This window comes from Barbus barbus, assembly GCF_936440315.1.
Source record: "Barbus barbus genome assembly, chromosome: 48".
Taxonomy (NCBI): domain Eukaryota; kingdom Metazoa; phylum Chordata; class Actinopteri; order Cypriniformes; family Cyprinidae; genus Barbus; species Barbus barbus.
The window spans coordinates 15,607,346-15,629,816 of record NC_136726.1 but is presented as its reverse complement, the minus strand read 5'-3'; the positions used below and the strand labels follow the sequence as shown (position 1 = coordinate 15,629,816).

Below are 22,471 nucleotides of genomic sequence, written 5' to 3'. Positions count from 1 at the left end.
CTTAGTGCTTTATATGTAGGATGTAAAATGCAGGGTTTAATCCCACTGAGTTTCATTTGGGATTATTGAAAGCGTGCCAGAGTGTAATAGTTTGATGTTATTGTTTGTGTTATGGTTCATAATGATCATTTTAATTATTTTATGTATGTAGTTATTGTTTGAAATGTGTAATTTTATATAGTTGGTAGGTTATTTTTGTTATTGGAGAGAGTGAATGATAAAGGCGAGTTAGAGTGGCTAGTAGACAAACATTGGGTCAGAGGCATTGCATTGTGCTGGCCTGCATTTCGGTTCTCTCTCTCCTTCACACACACTCAGTATGGAAGTCACCCTATCCTCCGCTCTGTGTAGTCCTAGTCCTGGAGACATCCAGGGGCATCTGACAGCATGGCACACAGCAGGTAAGAGAAAGAAAACAAGACAAAGAGACAGAGACAAGAATAGAAAACCAGAAAGGGTTCAATTGTTTTTTTTTAATATTATTAATTTAGTATGTCTGTTTTTGTTTTACAAGTTGATTGCATGCAGCGAAACTGCAAATGCTTTGGTAATACGAATGTACAAAGATTTGCCATTCCAATAAAATACATCAAAATAGAAAATAGTGTAACTGTGGTCACGGACATTTTAGTGAATTTTAAGGTAATTTGTACATTTCTTTAACTTTTCACTCACAAAGAGCATTTCATAGCTCATGAAATATTAATTGTATATTTACAGTTCATTACATATTTTTAATCATTTTAATATGCATGTAAAATATGCATTATATATTTGATAAATTTTATGTGCTAAAATACATATAGTTCTATATATTTCTATCTCATGAAGTATTTAAATGTATAATTAAAATTCCATTTATTATATTATTATTAAATATTAGCTATAATACATGTATTTCTAGTTCATGAAATATCGAAATATAATAATACATTCATGATACACGCACACATTTCATTCATTAGCATTTTCATTATTTCAGAAGTATTTCATGAGCTAGAAATATGTAAAATTGTAGTATATATATATATTGTTGAACTGAGAGGTTTTGTGGAATTTAAATGGAATACTAGGTGAACTTCTTAGTAATACGATCCAAAGGATTCTGGGTAAAGCCATTAGACCGTTATCTATATGGTCTTCCATGTATCACTGTAAATACTTGATGTGTGTAGATATATATAGCATGCAGCCAAAGTCCTAGACTCAGCAGTGTGTTTGTTTGTGTGCACATGCAAGTGTGTGGGCATATGTGCAAGAATATGGTGTGTGCGTGTGCTGGCAGACTACCAAGTTTGTGGGTTTCATAGTGACTCTTTTGTGCCTCAGATTAAAAAGGAGAAGACGTGTGCGTGTGTGTGTCACAGTATCCTAAGACACATCAGCTCTATCACAAGGCATGCCTGAGGGAATCATGACAAGAGGGGAGCGCAGGTCACCTTGATCAAGTTTCACCTACATTATAGAGACCAAATTTCTTCCAATTGGCTGTGATTTTTGTGGGTTAAGTTTAAGGGTTTAGTTTTAAAATTTAAAACTGAGTGGAAAGCGAAAGACAAGTAATAAAAAGAGCGTATAATAAAGTCATCACATGGGCTTTGTACTAAAATAAAGCAACCTCACTCTCTACTGCTTATATAGACAGCTACCTTCTAAGATAGCATCCTGTTAGCCATGTAACCTAATAAGAGACAAACTTGTAACATTCTGCATCAGCAACAAATAGCGCACTATAGACTTGACTTGCAATTTTTTTCAGTAGAGTTCGCTATTAGAGAATTAAATGCAAAACTAAATGCAATATTCTAAGCACTGTCCACAAATATTAGTTAAGAAAATTGTTTTTCATAAATAATTTTCATCATAATTAGGCTATATCCTCCTGAGACCCAGCTATGGAGTTTTTGCCTCTGTAGTGGACATTCTATTTTAGTGAATTTCTCTGAGACCTCACATGTCACAGTTGTAAGTCTGGATGTCCTGTACAGAGCACATTCAGGGCTTTACAGAGATACTAAATGATTGGAAGTTTCACCATGACCACACCCTCTCCTCGGTCTTTAAAGATGGCTGAATTTAATTTAGTGAAACATTTTACATCCTTACGGAAATATGATTATATTTTGTAATTGTCATTTAAATCTGAATAATTTTCTAATTGTTTGTCATAAAGCAACATCTCAGGAAAATGTTATAGGTTTTCAAATTCAAATATGACTTCCTGTTATGAAACAGGACATCATTTCATACATGTCCACTGTGGAGGACACCAGGACTAAAATGATGTTTATTATGCATTTTGGGAGACATTACAATTGAATAGGAAAATACATGATATATCTATTTTGTTATGAAATATTAGATATTATTATGAAAATCTGGCCAATTATATATTTTATAACATAGTTGAGAATCATCCTTAAACAAAGTTTAGAAGAAAAAAATCCTGAAACCTAAAAATGTATTGATTTTTTTAAAAATCCTTTTTTTTTTGCCTTTTTGATGTCTATTCATGCCATTTTATTTTTAGAAAAACTTAGTCCTAGTGTCCTCTACAGAGGACATAGAAAAAAATATTAATAAAATATAATTTTTCAAAAATGTAAATTTTTTTTTTTTTTTCTAATGCTCTAAACAATGTAATGACATGAAAAAATACTAAATTCACAAAGCTTTTTTTGGGGGGGGGGGGGGGGGTCTCAGGAGGATATAACAAATAAAATAATAATAAATGTGAAATTTTTTTTTTTTTTTTTTAAGATGAGCTTTTAACTTTTAGCTACTAATTCACAGAAAGCCATCTCGTGTGCAAAATGTAAGCTCAATGGTCAAATGTGTCCATATAGTCATGTTTTCATGGAAAATTAGACCAGTGGAATACAAAAAATGTTTTGTGCGAATGGCCCTATATATAGTATGGCCCTAGTATATTTAAAATGAACATTTCTCACGTTGTCCTCAATCTTCAAGCTAATTGCAATGCACTCTGGGATTGCTTTCCCAGATTCTATGCTTCCTTTGAATTTGGACTAAATTTGGTAACTTATGCTGCATTTATGCCATGTTGTAATTAATTACCATAATTTCGAGAAGACAACACATGACATTCTACCTGGTGCTGTTCACGCCCTCAGACTCGGAATTATGCGTAACACTATCAACGCCTAAATAGGCTGAATCTGTGGCCGTCAGGTGATACAAGTCATAGCTATCAGAGAGTTCCCGGTTTATTAGGTGTAATTACAAGTTCTACGAGGACGTGGACACTTTTTACATTTTGGAATCTCGTAATTACGACATGGCGTGAACGCACACTTTTTAGAACAGTCAGGAGTATGCCCTTAAAATCCTTCATCAGCAGGTAGCTTACTATGTTTTGGAACGCTGGATCTCATTTGCTAATAATTGCGTGGATTATTTTATATTTGTACTCACAGGAGAACTTCTCACAAAAAATGTTGGCCCAATTCACAACACCTGCATATGCACATGAATTTGTTCTTTACCTTGTTATGCTAAATTAGCGGTAATATAGCTTGTGTTTGTTTACTGGTTTTATTGTATTTGTTATACTTGTATTTGTTTTTATTGTTTTTGCCATGAAAATAGCTTATGATGCTGACATGGCATTAAATAAATATATACTACTACTATTCTAAATGAGCGACCGCTTGTCGGAGATTAGTCATGCATAAAACCCGCCCAAACCATTTCCATTTAAGGGCTTTCCGAAGAACCTTTAGTTTACTGTCTTAAGTGACTATCAGTAAACATATGACGCTTTGTAAAGATCTAAATATCTATATATAAAATTTAATCTTAAATCTAAGGGTATGTTTTTGGAATATGTGTGCTGTAAATGTTTTCTTAATTTACAATACATTTTTTCAATTAGACAAAAATTATTAAACGAAAACTATTCGTGAATCATGGTTTGTTCGTGAAAATGTTCGTACGCAGATTGTTCGTGAAAATGTTCGTACGCAGATTGTTCGTGAAAATGTTCGTACGCAGATTGTTCGTGAAAATGTTCTTGATGTAGTATATGAATTTTCCTGATAGACCAGAGGTTTAAATGTTTTAGCGTTTGTGCAAGTGTACACGTTAATGCACTTTGAACAGCAGGCACGCAAACTCCCATTGCACCACGCTGACCTCATCACCATGAATGTTGCATGATGGGAACATGGGGCGATGAGATCATATCTAAAGGAAACCCCATTATATTCTCCTCAACTCTGCATCTCTTTCACATCTCTTCACTCTGCTCGTCCATCAGCCCTCCCTCCTCCAAAAGCGAGAGCAGGATGACTCATGCTTTCACACCTCTCCCCTGGTGCCTCCTGTCAGACCACGAGCCTCCTGACAGCCCCGCGTATGGGCTTGTGTGTTTCGTATCGGCGTACAAATCGGTCTGTTTTCTTGCCTTTGACGCTCATGCAGCGGGTGACAAAAGACCCCAGCGTCTCAGGCAGCGGACATTTTCTCGCAGAAACGCTGAGCCTGCTGGATTCCCATCTCCTCGATGTGCGAGTTCCTTGATCACAGGAAGGCGAGGAAAAGCCATGTCTGCGTATGTTAGCATGTATGTGTCTTGTGTAACTGTGAGAGTCGTCCTAAACTACGGATGCTGGGTGTCTGCCTGAACGCTATCAGAAGGAAGCACCATGTGTGCTCCCTGCTCCCTTTAGGAAATACTGCCATGCTTTGTAAATGATAGAGCTGAACATGGAAAGGGTGGACAGCCCTATCCTTCCTCAATATGGAGGCCAACCGGTCTTTGTTACATCCTTGTACTCTGTTTTTGCTCTTTCGTTTGTCATCTGGCTCTGTTTTTCTTTCGGTCTCAACCACTAAATAAATACATCTCACAAAAGGCAACAAAACATCAAAGTTTTGCTCACCAGTGTGTCAGAAGCAGGAAAGCTCTGAAATAGACACAAAATAAAACCTGAATCGTTCACCCAAAAATGAAAATTCAGTCATTTAAATCACCCTCTTGGAATTACAAACCTCCTTTTCTTTCGGGCAATGCTAGAGGAAATATTATGAAGAATGTTCACACTGCTCTTTTCCATACAATGAAGGTTCTCATTTTTTGGTGACCTGTTGCTTTAAAAACACAACATATCATTTACATCATTTAGTTTTTAAAAGAAAAAATAGAAAGTGTATGTGGAGCGCAAATATTTGCATATGTCAGATATTCGAGAATACATTTGTGTGTGTAATTGTGTACCGATCGACCACAAACTCTGTCCATCGGACAAAGGGAACGTTATTATTAGCAGCATTGATTTTAACAGACAAGAAAAGTTCTGAGTACACTGAGTGTGAGAATGCATCATTGTTATTACAGTATTATTTATGTACTATTATAGTATCTATTAATAGTTTGAATTTTAGTTTTGAAAATGTTATGTACTTTTTAAATTTTATTTCAGTTTTAATCAATTTAGTGCTTTTTATTATTATTATTTATTTTACTTATTTTCAGCTGGTTGCCAAGTCAGAATTTCACCTTATATTTATATACATATAGTGCTGCTTGAAAGTTTGTGAACCCTTTAGAATTTTCTATATTTCTGCATAAATATGACCCCAAACATCATCAGATTTTCATATAAGTTCTGAAAGTAGACAAAGAGAAGCGAATCAAACAAGTGAGAGAGAAGTATTTTCTTTGTCATTTTATTTATTGAGAAAAATGATCCAGTGTTGCATATCTGTGCATTGTGATGTGAATCTTTGCTTTCAGTATATGGTGTGGCCCCCTTTTGCTGCAGTAACTGAAGGTAAAGTTTCTTGTTAATGCTTATCAGTCCTGCACAAAAACATGTTGGAGTTTTAGCCTATTCCTTAGTGCAGAACCATTGAAACTCTGTGATGTTGGTTCAAACTGATTGCTTAGGTCCTTCCACAACATTTTAATTGGATTAATGTCTGGACTTTGTCTCAGCCATTCCAAAACATTAACTTTGTTCTTCTTTAACCATTTTTTGATAGAATGACTTGTGTGCTTGGGGTTGTTGTCTTGCTGCATGACCTACGTTCTCTTGAGACTGTGTTCTTAAACAGATGTCCTGACGTTTTCCTTTAGAATTTGCTGGTATTATTCAGAATTCATTGTTCCATCAATGATGGCAGGCTGTCCTGGCCAAGATGCAGCAAAACAGGCCCAAGCCATGATACTACCACCACCATGTTTCACAGATGGGATAAGATTCTTAAGCTGGAATGCAGTGTTCTTTTCTCCGAACATAATAGCTTCTCATTTAAACCAATAAGATCTATTTGGTTTCATCCATCCATTAAACCTTTCTCCAATAGTCCTCTAGCTTGTCCACGTGATCTTTAGCAAGTAATTTTCTGTTTGGAGAACAGTGGCTTTCTTCTTGCAACATTTACATTTATTCATTTAGCTGACGCTTTTATCCAAAACGACTTAATCCAAATCTGCTTAGAAGTTACCCTGGGAACTTTTGCAACCTCGCAGACTATTACAAGTTCTTTGGAGTGATCTTTGTTGGTCGACCACTTCTTAGGAAGGTAACAGTGGTCTTGAATTTCCTCCATTTGTACACAATCTGTCTGACTGTGGATTTGTGGAGTCCAAACTCTTTAGAGATGGTTTTGTAATCTTTTCTAGACTGATGAGTAACACTTTTTCCGAGGTCCTTAGTAATCTCCATTGTTCGTGACCTGATTCACTTCCTCAAACATGATCAGACTTTGGTAGATCCCTGTTCTTTGAATAAAACAGGTCACTTACTGACATTTGATAGTCATTGCACTGACTGAAAACACCTCTGCACAGATGGACTCTAATTTCACCTTTAAATTAACTGCTAATCCAAGAGATTCACATACTTTTGTCACTCACAGATATACAATATTGGATCATTTTCCTGAATAAATAAATGACAATATAATACACGTCTTCAGCTTGTTCAAAATGCTGCGGCCAGACTTCTTTTAAAGTGTCGTAAACATGAACACATCACCCCAGTTCTTAAATCCTTACACTGGTTGCCGGTTTGTCAGAGAATAGACTTTAAAATTCTCCTCTTTGTATATAAATCCCTACACAACCTAGCCCCTGTCTACCTCTCTGAACTTCTTCATCTCTACACTCCGTCCAGAAGCCTACGATCCTGTGACCAGGCTTTGTTGGTAGTCCCTCACATTAGGCTTAAGCGTAGAGGTGAGCGTGCATTTGCAGTGGCAGGGCCTCGACTTTGGAATGCCTTGCCTCTAGAGATTAGAATGGCCCCTTCGCTGTCTGTTTTTAAGTCCCTGCTAAAAATGTATTTGTTTTCCTTAGTGTATTGACTACTGTGATATGGCCATTTTTCATTTTTAAAACGGGTTGTATTACATTTTTGTCGGGTCGGTTTTTTGTGTATGTGGTATAATCTGTAAAGCACTTTGGTCAGCCTGGTGGCTGTTGTAAATGTGCTATACAAATAAAATGAACTTGAACTATAATAGAAAAATAAAATATTTTTTGTCTCATTTGTTTGATTGGGTTCTCTTTGTCTACTTTCAGGACTTGTGTGAATATTTATGCAGAAATATAGAAAATTCTAAATATAGAAGGGTTCACAAACTTTCAAGCAGCACTGTATGAACAATTTTTGTATTAGTTTTGGTTTTAATTTTAGTTAACAAAAACATGGGCATCATAGCGTCAGTGCCCTGTTCAACTTCTATTATTGGTCATTAACTATTCAGATCCTTTCATCAAACCACACACATGCACTCACACCCCCTAATATATCGTATTACAGGTATTGATCTATAGCATTTGTTCTATGCCTCTGTCACACGACTCCTCTGGCGCTAGGTCCCCAAATGCACTACTCTCCTCTCACTACCCTCTTTTTCCACTCTTCTCTTTATGTCCAATCCATCAAAGCATATTTATCTGTAAGTTTTTTTTGTTGTTGTTGTTTTTTTTAGTGTTCCCTCAATTATCTCTCTGAGAGTTTATTTTGTACTGTTTCGTGTTCTTTTAGTGTGTTTTTATTTTTGTTTGTTTGGTGTTTTTTTTTTGAGGGGGGGGGGGGATTTTAGTTTTTAGTTTTTTGCTTTGTTTTGTGTGTTTTTTTTTTTTTTGTGCTACAGTGTTTTTCTTTTGGGGGGGGGGGGGGGTTGTTTTGTGTTTTTATTTTGTTTTGTTCCGCTTTGATTTTAACTTATGATGTTTAAAGTCCCTTAAATTCTTAAATTTGCATGTATATCAACTGTTTGAATAAAATTTTTCATCACAAATGTTTGGCAATTGCATGATACAATGAAATTAAAAAAGATTTGTCTAATGCGATAGGTGACGTCAAAATTAATATCATGCAATTTCAACATTGAATAGGTTTTGTCTTAGCATGCATCATGAAATCACCTCCAGGTTCGGCTGGATTTGTAGTAGACAGCCACATTCGTGCTTGGACATGCAGTTATTGTCCCTCCCTATAAGTCTGATAATAGAGGAGTTCTCTGTTTAGTAACAGGGTGGATTTGTTTGGAGTTCATAGTAATAGTAACTACTGTTGCTAAGTAACTGTTGTTCTACGAAGTAAGTGCTGTGTGGCCATAATAATCATTTGATTCTGAGACAATTGTTTTTTTTTTTCGAAATATTTTAATATCAGTGTCTGGCATTCTTACAGGCAAATACCAACAGTACCCGTCTTTTCTTGAGCAAACACACAAGATCAGTAAATAAACCTGTTAGACAGTTTACCTTGTGCTCACACACTTGCCTTCCTCTCTTCAATAATGCTGCATATGTGAAAGTCAATATGTAGCTGTCTATATGTAGCTCTGTCTGTTTCAACACAAAGAGCACTACATTCCCTCCACTTAAAGATTCCTAAAAGGGTTTTCCAGCCTGATGCCGTACAGAAACCTTTTACCATTATATTAAGCTGTACCACACAAGTGAGAGTGCTGTTTTATGGTTGTTAGCACATTTCTATGCAGTTGCTTAGGTGGTTGTTGGGGTATTCTTATCTTAGCAAGCATCATTACTTAGCTAAATCTTCTCAATACATGAGGTAAAATGTCATTATAGCTAATATTTTTAGGGTCTACTGTTTATATTCAGTATGTTCTTTCTTCACTGTCTTTATCTTTTCTGTTTGTCCACAGGTGATGCCTCAGTAGAGCTCCAGTTTCCTTCAGCTCCTTGGTAAGAGAGCCCAGTCCTTCAACTGAACCTTCACTGCTTGATCCAAAATGGCTGCCACCAAAAGTGGTTATGAGGGCAAGATAGCCGGCCTATATGACCTTGACCGCACACTGGGCAAAGGCCATTTTGCTGTGGTCAAACTAGCCCGTCACGTGTTCACAGGCCAACTAGTAGCAGTCAAAGTCATCGACAAGACAAAACTTGATGACTTAGCAACCGGCCACTTACTTCAAGAAGTCCGCTGCATGAAACTCGTCCAGCACCCCAACGTAGTGCGACTGTATGAGGTCATCGATACGCAGACCAAGCTGTACCTCATTCTAGAGTTGGGCGATGGAGGTGACATGTACGATTACATCTTGCGTCATGAAGGTGGGGTGGCCGAAGACACGGCGAAAGTGCACTTTGCGCAGATTGTTCGAGCGATAGCCTACTGCCATCGTCTGCACGTTGTCCACAGGGATCTGAAGCCAGAGAATGTGGTGTTCTTCAGGCAGCAGGGGACAGTGAAGCTGACAGATTTCGGCTTTAGTAACCACTTTCAGCCCGGGACCATGTTGATGACCAGCTGTGGTTCGCTAGCATACTCCGCCCCAGAAATACTGCTAGGCGAAGAGTATGACGCTCCAGCAGTGGGTAAGTGACAAAACTGTCTTTTGTTTTGGACTTTGCACCTCCTACAGATTCTTCTATCACAGTTTTTCTTCTTCTGTCTGTTTCCAAGTGTGTCGTTTCAAGTTTGTATTCAGCCAGTCAATCGGAATGCATTTAAAATCTTTAATGCTCATAAAATTTGAGCCAAATTCCCATTCAGAATCACCCACAAGATTTTAGATTTAAAGATTTCATAGTATGAAATAATATAGTATGATTCATAGTTTCAAGGTTTCATAGATTTAAAGGAATAGTTCACCCAAAAATGAAAATTACCCCATGATTTACTCACCTACAACCCATCCTAGGTGTACAGTATATGACTTTCTTCTTTCACACGAATACAATCAGAGTTACATTAAAAAAGCTTAATAATGGCAGCGAATGGTGCTCGGGGTTTTGAAACAAAATAAAGTGCATCTATCCATCATAAAAAGTACTCCACGCGTTATACGCTAGAATGTCACTCTTTCATGAACACGCATACGATAGTTAGTGGAAGCTAGAGATTATGGTCTATAAAGTTTTAAATATGGATATTTCTCACACAAACGCATTGCTTCGCTTCAGAAGTCCTTTATTAACCCCCTGGAGCACTTTTTTATGATGGATGCACTTTTTTGGGTTTCAAAACCTTGACCACCATTCACTGCCATCGTAAAGCTTGGAAGAGCCATGCAGGACATTTTTTAATATAACTCTTGTATTTGTCAGAAAAAAGAAAGTCATTTACAACTACATGTAGATGGCTTGAGGCTGAGTAAATCATGGGGTAATTTTCCTTTTTGGGTGAACTATCCCTTTAAGATTCTCATGATTTTAAAGATTCATTAAAAAGATTCAAAGATTCATAGTTTTGAAGATTCATAGAATTTAAGATTCAGGCATTGAAAGATTCATGGATTTAAGATTCTAATCTTTTTCTTTTTTTTTTATCCTAAAGATTCATAGATTCAAAAGAGATTCTAAAGATTCATAGATTCTAAAAATTCATCATTTAAAAGATTTATAGATTTGAAAATTCCAAAGATTAAAAATGTATTTTCTATTTATGTTTCCAAGTGTGTCCTTTTATTCAGTCAATCGGTCTTCAGTAGAGGGCTAAATTCTGTCCTTTTGGACACTTAATTTACATGCAGCGCAGTCAAACTAATCTGCCAAGGGATTAAATCGCAGAGGCGTGCGGGCCTGCACATCAAACTCTGTGTCTGTGTCACAAGAACACCGGGACGCCTCGCTCTCCTCTCACAGTTGATCTTCCCCTCTCCTCTCCCCACGTGCCTCTTATGGGTTTAATCGCTGCCGTTTGCCGAGCGGAAATCTTCTACTGAATGAACAGCACATCTGTGCACTAGCAGGGGTCAAGCTAGGAGATTTGTGTCAGGTCAGTCCTACACATGACTCAATTGACAGCATTCAGAGTCCCTGCAGCAAATTCGCAGTTAAAGAGTTAAATTGTCATTGAATATCCGGAAAATTGAGGGTAGTGAAATGGATTCCAAACAACATTGACATTAAGACCATTAAAAACCCATATTATCAGACCTCAGTGATGTATAGAATGTTTTTGCTGCCTGCTGTATATTTTTCTGTTGTGTCAGCCAGTGCTTTGGTCTGGGACTTTCTTGTTCAGTATGTGCTGAAATCTTGTGTCTTTGAAAATTGTTTGGAGGATGAATGTGGCTAGCCGTGAACTTGCGTTCCTTCTATCCATCGTTCATTCCATTGTTCAGACCCAGTCACCTTATTAAGCTCCGGAGACTCAATGTACGGCAAAAGAGAGGGGGAGAAATTAGAAGAAAGCAGATTTAGAGAGAGAGAGAGAGAGAGAGAGAGAGAGATTCAATGAGAGAGAGACTGGGGCAAGCAGAGAGACCGACTTTAGAGGACACTTGAGCTTAACGTTGACTCAGACAGGAGAATGAAGAGTAACAGGACTGACAACAAATTGTTCTGTCTCTCTTTCTCTTTCTTGTTATTGTCTTTGACTAGCTCAGAAGAGCTTTCCAGAGCACAGATGTGAGCTAAGCACAAACTCTGAACTAAAGTATGTACTGTTCCATTTCACTGCGCTGAGATTTTAAGATTCAAGATTTTTTTTTTTTTTTTTTTTATTTGTCACATACACAATTATACAGAGTATAACCAGCAGTGAAATGTCAGATTCAAACGATTCTAAAGACTCTAAGGTTCTGAAGATTCCAGGGATTCCAAGATTCCAAACATTCCAAGGTTCCAAATATTCCAAACAATCTTTAGAATTCCAAGATTCTAAACAATTTGAAGATTACAAAATTCAGTTTCAAAGAATTGAATAGTTATAGATTCACAGATTCTGAATATTCTAATAAGTGTAATAATTCTGAAGATTGTTGTTTCAAAATCGATTCAAAAATTCTAAAGATTATAAAAAAATGTAAAGTTTAAGATTCCAAAGATTGAAAGATTCATAGTTTTAAAGATTCTAAAAATTCTCAGTGATTCCATTGATTTATCATGCTTCATAGGTTTAACATGGATTCAGAGATTCTAAAGATTCATAGTTTCAAAGATTCAGGTTTTAAAATTACAAGGACTGAAAGGCTTCATACAGTAGATTGATTAATAGATTCATGGATTAAAATATTAAAATCACAGATTCTAAAGATCTGAAGATGCTCATCGAGAGATTCTAAAGCTTCATAGATTTAGAGTAGATTCTAAGGATTCATGGTTTGAAAGAATTCACAGATTCACAGGTTTAAAAAATTCATAGTTTTAACTGATAAATTCATAATTCAAATTTTCATATATTCACAGATTCTAAAGGTTTAAAGATTCAAAGAGTCATAGATTCTAGAGATTTATAGTTTAAAAGATTAATAGATTTAAGATTCTAACGATCTAATGTTTTATAGATTTTAGTGATTCTTAAGTTGTTAGGTTGCCAGAATGACTAGGTGACTTAATTGGTTTTAGTGAAACTTGGAATAATTAGGCCAGTTTGGGGTTTCACTGACCCTGATCTAATGTGTTTCTTAGGGCACATTCATACAACTCAAGTTCTTGTTCAAAAATAGTTTGAGTGCAACAGAATAGAACAGAACGTAGGGATCTAGGGGTGTGTTTTGCAAGTTGAACTATTTTTAGCTTGACACACTGTCTTAAAAATGCAACGTTCATGACGAATGATGAAGCTGGAGACTCATGTTTGACAGATACAGAGAAGAAAAGGTGGAGAGCCAGAGAGAGAGAGACAGACTTTAGAGGACACTTGAGCTTAACATTGTGACACAGACAGGAGGATGAAGACTTGCAGTGCTGACACTGAACTTGTCTGTCTCTCTTGCTGTCTCTCTCTCGTTCCAGTTCACTAGGGATTTCTAGAGCACAGATGTTTGCTGAGCTGCCATTTGTGGCCTTCCGCTCCTCTGCTCTGACATTATTAATATCATATTTGTATGATATTTTCTGCCAGAGTGTCATGTGACGTTGGGACAGTAATTCTCACAGAGGCTGCATGTGCCAGGATTAGATCTGCACAAAGTGGGTCAGTCTCCGCTGAGACCCAGCAAAGCGTGCAAAGGAGGCTGTACTCTCACACACACGCTAGGATGCTAGAAGCGTGTGAACTTGAGGGCTTGTCTCACCTCTCTCCAAGCAAAATCTACTTACGGTAGCCTAGAACTAGAGCAGATAAGAGCTGAGTAGTCATGCATTACAGATGTGTAACTTACTGAGTCAGTCAAAATTAACAGTAAACACGCATAAACTCAATGGAGAAGCTTTCCTATAGCTGTAGTTTAGCAGTTAGCATGTTAGCCTGAATACATTGAGTCATTCTGGACTGGTGAAACAAGCTTATCTCACTCTCAATGGTTCCTGACTCCATGTTAGCATCTGGCTAATTTAGTTAGCTTCTCAGGTGCGTTTACACTAAAATACTGTAGAATTGGATGCATATCCTTTGTAGGGCCACACAATTTTTCAGAATAAATCACAGCACTAAACTATAGCATAATCTCGAAGCTTGGCAGCTCATGATCTGCCGTTTTTGTCTCTCGGTTCACAGTAAATGCTGCTTCATATGAACTTTTTCTGTGCATCTTCTCTGAGTTAGTGAAGAAGTTAGCTATCCCTTATAGTGTGCATTTGAGACCACAACATGTGCCAACCATCTTCCTAAACTTGTTGAAGCAAATGAGAAATTCTTATAAACCAGCTGTTGTCAACAAAAGAGCAGTGTCCCTGTGGTTTTCCAGCCAAAATAAAAACTTGATGGTTTAATGTTTGAAAGTGAAGAAATTCATAAGAAAGCCGTAAATACTTTTACATTGCAGTGTAAAATAAACATACTATTTTTTTATTAAATCATATAATAATTAATATTATTATTTATTCTTAAAAAAGAATTTAAGTGAAATATTAAAATAGTAATATTTATTATTTTAACAATAATAATAATAAACAAAAAAGATAATTATAGGTCTAGGTCTTTGTCACCAGTGCCAACAGATATAAGAAGTGCTTTATCGTCCCTTTTGATACTTTTTATTTTTCTATCATAAAATGCAAATTAGTGAATTATTAAACTAACAATGTAAACGTGCATTTTTTGACGTTTTTCTTTTTTAATTTAAATTTTTTTTTAACACTTTGCAGTGCTTAATGACATTTTGCTAGCTCCAAAAATAGAGACTTAATCAAAAACATCCAGAGCTGTTACTTTTTTACATTTCATGTGCTAGCCTGTTTAGCATCTCTTGTGAAGGCATGGCAATGCCCGTCGGCAGACCCTGTTGCCCACTGCCTAGTGGCTTAATCAGCTCCTGAAGTTTGCTGGGCACAGGCTGGCATCTGAAACTTCATCTGGAAAGCTTTCTTTTGACCTAGCAGTTCTAGGTCAAGCTGATGCCATTAACCTCAGTAGCAGGAGAGAGAGTAGAACGCCTCTCTGGGAAGCTGATATCTAATGTTTGAACGAGTGAACAGAGAAGGGTCCCGTTTCCACTGTATGTGTGTGTGCAAATATTTATTTTCTTTTTTTTTTTTTTTTTTGTGTGCATGCATGAGCCTGAGCCAGTGTGTGTGTGGACGGCTGAATATTCATTAGCTCAGTGAGAGGTTTTATTCATAGTCAGTAAGCAGCTGCTCGGCTCTAATCCACTCACAAGTGTTCAGTCACTCAGTGCCAGCTCTCTCTCACACACACACACACACATACACACACACACACACACACATCTAAGCTATAATTGCCACTCTATTCAAAACACAACATTTGAATGCATACGGGTTTTGTAGGGACCAAATGTCCTCACGTTTTCATGAGGAAAATGGTTTGATAAAAATATTAAATGTAAAAAAAAAAAAAAAATGCAGAAAATATGTGACCCTGGACCACAAAAGTCGCTGGGGTATATTTGTAGCAATAGCCAAAAATACATTGTATGAGTCAAAATTATTGATTTTTTTTTATGCCAAAGATCATTAGGACATTTAGTAAAGATCATGTTCCATGAATATATTTTGTAAATGACCCACTGTAAATGTCAAAACTTAAATTTTGATTAGTAATATGCATTGCTAAGAATTTAATTTTGACAAATTTAAAGGTGATTTTCTCAATATTTAGATTTTTTTGCACCCTCAGATTCCATTTTTTTCAAATAGTTGTATCTCAGCCAAATATTGTCCTAACAAACCATACATCAATGGAAAACTTATTTATTCAGCTTTCAGATGATGTATAAATCTCAATTTTGAGAAATTGATACTTATGACTAGTTTTGTGGTCCAGGGTCACATATGAGTGACAGTTAGGTTTAAGGTTAGAAAATATCTAGCTCTTTGTAAAACAATAGAAATCAATGGAAAGGTCTGTGTCTGTGTCTGTGTCTGTGTGTGTGTGTGTGTGTGTGTGTGTGTGTGTGTGTGTGTGTGTGTGTGAAGCAGCTCAGTGTCATCAGGATTCAGGTTGTCGACACTGCTGATCAGAGATGTTCTGAGATAGATAAGCTGGGAGAGACTGACTCAGTGACATCTCACAAACACACACTCACGCTTCAATGATAACACATACCTTCTCCAACATGCAGTCTTACTCTGCATTTTACGTAAGTAATTTGTAATGTTACAAAATATTTCTGTATCAAATAAATGCTGTTCTGAATTTTCTATTTAGGAAAGAAGCCTGAAACAATTTCAAAATTCAACATTCTGTCCTTTTAAAAATAACCTAGAATTCCATATTATTTTCAAAGATTTTAAACATTCTAAAGATAAGATTCAAAACAGTGCATTTCTACTATTATTTGATATCTACAGCTTTATATAGATATAGAGATTCTGCTGTCTAATTTGAATCCTTAGAATCCTAGAATCTTAGAATCTGAAGTCTCGAGACATTTCACACAGTTGTCACATTATGTAACCTCGACACAGCAGTTGTGTGTAAAGTGTTTTGTGTAAACTGTAGTCACATGGCTCTCACACACAGAGAGGCGTGCTGCTCTTAAAACTGTGGACACACGGAGTTATCTTGCTGTGACTTATTTTATTTTAACAAGATGGAACAAGAAAAAAAACTTACAGTAACTCATTATTTCTGCCACCTCCACACATAACATTATTTCTTGCACAATTTCATGTTATATTTCTGATGGATAAATGCTAAAGATAGTTTAATTAAGAAAATCGGTACTAAAATTAAGTTTTAGTTATAATACAGTATTAATGCACTTATTTAATCAAGGATACCATGATTTTTATGCAGTTTAAACCTGATAGCACTTTGGTGTCGTATTTCTATTCATGTCCAACCAGACATATATTATATAAGCATTTGAGTGTGCTTAAAAAATTTGTGCCTTTTTAATAGACGTTAAATAACAAGCTGTATGCATGCATGCCAGTATGAGACGTGTAGTGCTCGTGTCTGTCTCTGTGGAGGAACACACAGTACAGAGAGCAGAAGAGAGGGCTTATTGTTAGAGCAGTTAAAGACACTGCTTGGACAATGCTGTCCCTCTGGACTGTCTCTCACACTGATCCTTTGCTCTGATTCACACAGTAGATGCTCTTTCACACATAATTTATCCTCACACACACACACACACACACACACACTGAGAACAGCATGTCAGATTTGAAGCTTTTGTTTTAATGGGAAAGTTCAAGAAGTCCACAAAGCCGTTTGCACCACGCTCTTTTGTCACTTAATATTTTATTTAATCATATTTAAAATGTACACTTAATATTTTTAATTGTGAAACTGTAATAAATATGGGATCCTCTATGAATCATGTTATAGGCATGGGTGTAATCATGTCTTATAAGGTAGTGGTAGATGTGAATATTTTGGCAAATGGAAATTGTCTAGCATTTGTATGGAATGTATGTGTGTGTGTGTTTAGAGACTTCACATTAGCTAGTGAATAATGATGTCAATGTAATTTATGATTTAAAAAGTGGATGGAGGGACTGATTTATTCATCGCACCGAAGAAGGCCTTGAGCTGAAACCTTTTTGTTTTCTCCTGCTGGTGATTTCATGTAAAATAAAATGTTAAAAGAAGACTATTTTTGTGAGTTTACTATAAAGGCATTTTTGGGTGAATTACTTTTTTATTATTATTTAGTACTATATTATTATTGTTGTTGTTATTATTTAAAATATATATAATTTAATAATCGATTATATATATCATTTTAAGGAGATATATATATCATTTTAAGGAGTCTTATTATTATTATTGCCCATTAATGATAATAACAATAAATGTAACATGTTAATAGTGTAATAATATTTAGTTTTATTAGTAATGATGATGATGATGATGATGATGGTGGGTCATATGTGATCCAAGGCAGGGTTATTGTTATTAATTCAAATTAAACCATAATAAAAAAGAAGGGGGGAAAAAATGTTCCTTAAAATAATCTAAGTGAAAATTAGAATATATATATATAAATAAATTAGTATACATGACTAAAATAACTCAAACTAAATTAACTAATATCAGGGGATCTAATGTTTGCATTCATCCTCTGGCCTTTTCTAAATTTCTGTATTCGCCAAAATGGAACTCCAAGAATATCACAGCCGTATTTAACCGGCGGTCAGCTCAGCGTACTAGACCAAAACTATAAATGAGCACATTCTCCGTACTCTTTCCTTTTGAAATTGAAGGTTAAATGAAATGTTATGAACATGAAATGTGATCTAACCAAGGAAATCTAAACTGATCCTATTATTTTAAAATCATCTGACTTAAAAGAGAAGCTTAGACCTCTCACCCATATTTATATATATATTTTTTTGTTTCACACGCTCTATACATATCACACAAGTAAAAGAGGAAGTTTGTTTTCTTGGAAAGCCACCGTGGAAAAGTACGCCACTAAAACAAACACGTCTCTTGTGGAACTTATTCGCCCCCTCTCTTACTTTTCTCTCTTTTTCGTGTCCTGTTAACTCTGTTCTTGGTTCATGATGTTCTGTCAGACTTCTTGGGATCCTTGGTTGACACAGAGTTGGATGGGAAACAATTTCAGGGTCATTTCGGTCAGAAGCACATGTCTATAGGGTCTATAGCGATCAGTGATTAATGATTGGTTAAGTTAAGAGTTAATTATTGTCTGAGGACATACATTGACTTTGTTGAAGAGGTTAAGGCTGGTTTTATTCACGTTTTAGTTTCACTTAACCTCTCTTCGTGTATTAAGTAGTTTTGTTAGTGTGAGCATGTGTCACATGAGGACTGTTAGATAAAAACCCTTGACATGTTTCTTCCTCTTTTCTGTACAAATCCTATTACTGTACACTTTTCTCTAGGGGTGTAAATATTTACCCTGACAACAATTTGACTTGGTTATAATTGCATCTTGAAATCATGGTGATATAGTACTAATATCAATATAAATAAAAATAGATATTTCAATATAAAGACATACTTAATGTCATGAAGTTATATTATTAATTGTATTTATTATATTATATTAGTCAACTTTTTTTTTTCTCTCATTTAAATTGCAATTTGTGAATTGCATTTAAAACAAATAAATGTTGCAAATAAATAAGACATATTTTAAAGTCTGTTATTGTGTGTTTTTCAGATATCTGGTCACTGGGTGTGATCCTCTACATGCTAGTGTGTGGACACCCACCCTTTCAAGAGGCCAATGACAGCGAGACCCTCATCATGATCATGGACTGTCGCTACACTGTGCCAAACCACATCTCTCCAGAATGCAAAGAGTACGTATGTCATCTGAGCTTTGATTTTCCTCAGACACACACAACTGATAAACAGACTTCTCAGATTTAATCCTGAAGGCTGGAGGTTATTGTGTATTTATACACTGCTTTTTCATTATTATTATTTTTTTACTTGAAGCAAAATTGCATTAACTATAAGACTTGTTTACAACATATTTAGTTTTATTAGTTCATTTTTCTTACTCCATTGGCATTTTCTTCTTTTAAAGCATGAACCTCACTACATTTATGCATAAAACAAGAAAAAACATTTGGGGTATGAATTTAATTTAAGACATAAACAAGTTACAACAATGTTATCTAAAGCAATTTTGCTTATGACATAAATTAATTGTTTTAATGTATTCACCGGGAAACACGACATAAATAGATGTGTTTTTGTGTTGATAGCTAAATAGTCTTCTCTTCAGCGTGATAGTAGTTGGGCATTATGTAACGAGTTTTATTAAATCTGCAATCCGAATTAAATCCGAGTGTTTTCTTCAGGGTCAGCAGATGTCATATATCAATGGTCTTTTCTTTCCATGCTGGTGCTGTTGAGTTCACTATTTCTGGAAACCAGTATTACCAAGGACATGACCCTGCTAAAACCTTTTCCACAAAGACCTGATCTGATGCATGCCCACAAAAACATGCTTGAGTAAATAGACTAGTTTTTAAAATGTCCTTGACAGCCGTGTGCCATTGAAACACAGGGTTTTGTTGCGGTGTTTTGTTTTGTTTTGTTTTTCTTTGAGAACTGGCAGGATGTAGTCTCTCAAAGCCTCTCAAACACCACTCCCTCGCACTCCAGTTTGTACCACTTTCACGCTAAACTTCATACCTACATGTAGACCGGAGCCCATCTGAACATACTGTACTTTATCTGTTTACACCCGCTTGTACCAACCAATCACAGGTCGTGTTTCTCTAAATGACGCTTGAGCAAGCCAATCAGGCTTCTGTTTGGATGAGCAAATGTTCTTGGATGTTAGATTTAGGGGCAAGTTATGACAGACACACAGAATTTCCATCCTTGGGCCAGGTGACGGATAATGGAAGTAACAGGTCATGGCAACTCCCTAATTTTTATTTATTTTTTCATAAGGACTTTAACTAGTTTTTCTAGATTGATTAGATGCACTTGACTAAGCTTTAGTATAGTATTTGAATCATAATGTTGTAATGCTCTTAAGAAGGCTTGGGCATGATTTGGAATTTGGATTTGAAGTCACAAAAAAGCTTTGCAAAAATACATAATTGCATGACTAATTATGACTATTAAGTACCTCATATAGGCCTAGTTTCACAGACAGGGCTTAGACTAAGTCAGAATTATACAATAGTTAAATTAGGACATTTATGTAATTTTGATAAACGTGCCTTAGAAAAAACATTACTATTGTTCATTTTGAGACAAAATAAAGGCACTGATATATTTTAAGATCAGTCAGAGCAAGTTTCTTTCAGTTGAAACCGCTCAGACTTAGATTTTAGTCTGGCATTAGGCTTAAGCCTTGTCTGTGAAACCGGGGGATAGAGTACTTTTGTCCTCGGATGATGAGACTTATTTCTCTTAGTTAAGTATTTTTAAAATAGATTTTACTGTTAAGAACTACAAAATGTCCACCAAATTGTTTTCACGTAACGTTATAAAAAATAATATCACAATTTGGGGTAACTTAAAGAATTCTGGTATATACTTTAAGTTACTACGGTCCACCGAAACATTTATTAAATATGATATTTTATTTAATCATCATAATAGTCATTCATGCTGAAAAAAAATGAAATGTATTACTAAAAATACATAAAATTGCTTGAAATTCCATTTGTGTGTAAACTTTAATTATAACATACAAAACATTCTCAGTTCACTTCTAAATGGCACACAAGCCTGCTTTTAAGTGTGTTCACCGCAGCTCTATAGTGACCAGATTTTTACACAAGGCTGCCTTTTGTCAGAGTGAAGTTATCTTCAAGTGAGTTTATTCCAGGCTATTTGTAGTCAGAACATCCCCAAAGCAACAGCTCTCAGGCTTGAGTTTAGGTCTGAATCAGTCAATTGTGCAAGAGTGTGTGTACGAATGTGTGTTAGACATCTGGGCTTGGCTGCACAGACAAACATAGGACTGGGTCACATGATCTCCACCACAATCAAAAGCTTCCTTTAATGGGAAGGGTTTTCTTAGTGGAGAACACTTGTGTCTTCAGGCAGACTTTCATCTTGCTGTTCATCTTTTTTCCCGCCCTTCTTCCTCACGGCTGTTTAAGGTCTTGAGGTTAAACACACCAAGAGACTCTGCTGATGTTCAAGGGCAATGGAGCATGTGGGAATATAAACAAACACTCAGAGAGAGACCTTAAAAAACACACTTCGAAAGGGAAAACATCTCCCCCTGCTGGTCATCTGTGTGAGATACACCTTTCAGAAATGTGTGCCAGTACCGCAGTGAAATAAAACACTCAAATGCCTTGAATAAACAAGATGGGTGCAGTGCATTCACACATACACACACAAGCTTGGATCTCAAGAGTTCCAACCAATTCCAAATTCTTTCCGTTCGCCTCACTGAAGCACCAATTCTCTGCAGGTGCTCATGAATATTAATCAGCAGAAAGATGAGCACTTCCTTTTCATTCAGTCTCCTCTGACGGTAAGATGCGCCTGTGCAATCATCGCCTGTCAGCTAGGCAGAGAATATTTATTAAGATTGCTAGAAAAGGAAAGTATGAAAATTGCAACTAGAGTGAGACCAAAATAAAGTGAGATGGAGGCAAGAGTAATGAAGGGAGACAAAATCAAGCCTATTTGTGAAGATGGGATATTTCTTATTTCTTTTTCCCCCGAGAGAAGGTCATGTCTGATGTTCTCGTTCTGCTCTGGTAAAAAACGAATAACAATCTCTCATCATTCTCTCCCTCTCATTTTCCCTTTTTCCTATCAGTTTGATTTCACGTATGCTGCAGAGGGATCCGTCTAAACGAGCATCTCTGACAGAGATCGAGGGCCACTCTTGGTTGCAGGGTGTTGACCCTTCGCCTGCCGGTTACACAGCCGCCCCACTCACCTCCCACCGCAGTTTGTTACCTGAGGAGCACGAGTTCATATTGCAGGCCATGACCGGTGGCAGCATTGCTGACCGAGATGCCATCCAGGAGTGGGTATCTCTTTATTCTTCTTGGATATTTTCTTTTGGTCTCAGAATAGCTTGGCCTCTTCAGAGTTGCATTATGTAAGTTGTTAATACAAATGCATATTTTGTGATAGAGCACTGGAGGCTGACAGATATAACCACATCACAGCCACGTACTACTTGCTGGGGGAACGACTTCTTCGAGAAAAGCAAGAGCAGTCAAGTCTCTCTCCTGAACAAAGACATACACAGT

General features: G+C 36.3%; 1 protein-coding gene across 2 annotated transcripts in view; it reads left to right on the top strand.

Moving 5' to 3' along the window:
- The window catches only part of LOC306866905 (SNF-related serine/threonine-protein kinase-like), a 29,734-nt gene that overhangs the window by 3,775 nt on the left and 3,488 nt on the right, over window positions 1-22,471 (top strand). For both annotated transcript variants that reach the window (XM_079412337.1, XM_079412336.1), the window contains exons 2-5: window positions 9,151-9,826; window positions 18,940-19,081; window positions 22,030-22,242; window positions 22,353-22,469. In XM_079412337.1, coding sequence (XP_079268463.1) covers window positions 9,238-9,826; window positions 18,940-19,081; window positions 22,030-22,242; window positions 22,353-22,469 — 1,061 coding nt within the window. In that variant the 5' untranslated portion in view covers window positions 9,151-9,237. The remainder of the gene's footprint in view (window positions 1-9,150; window positions 9,827-18,939; window positions 19,082-22,029; window positions 22,243-22,352; window positions 22,470-22,471) is intronic.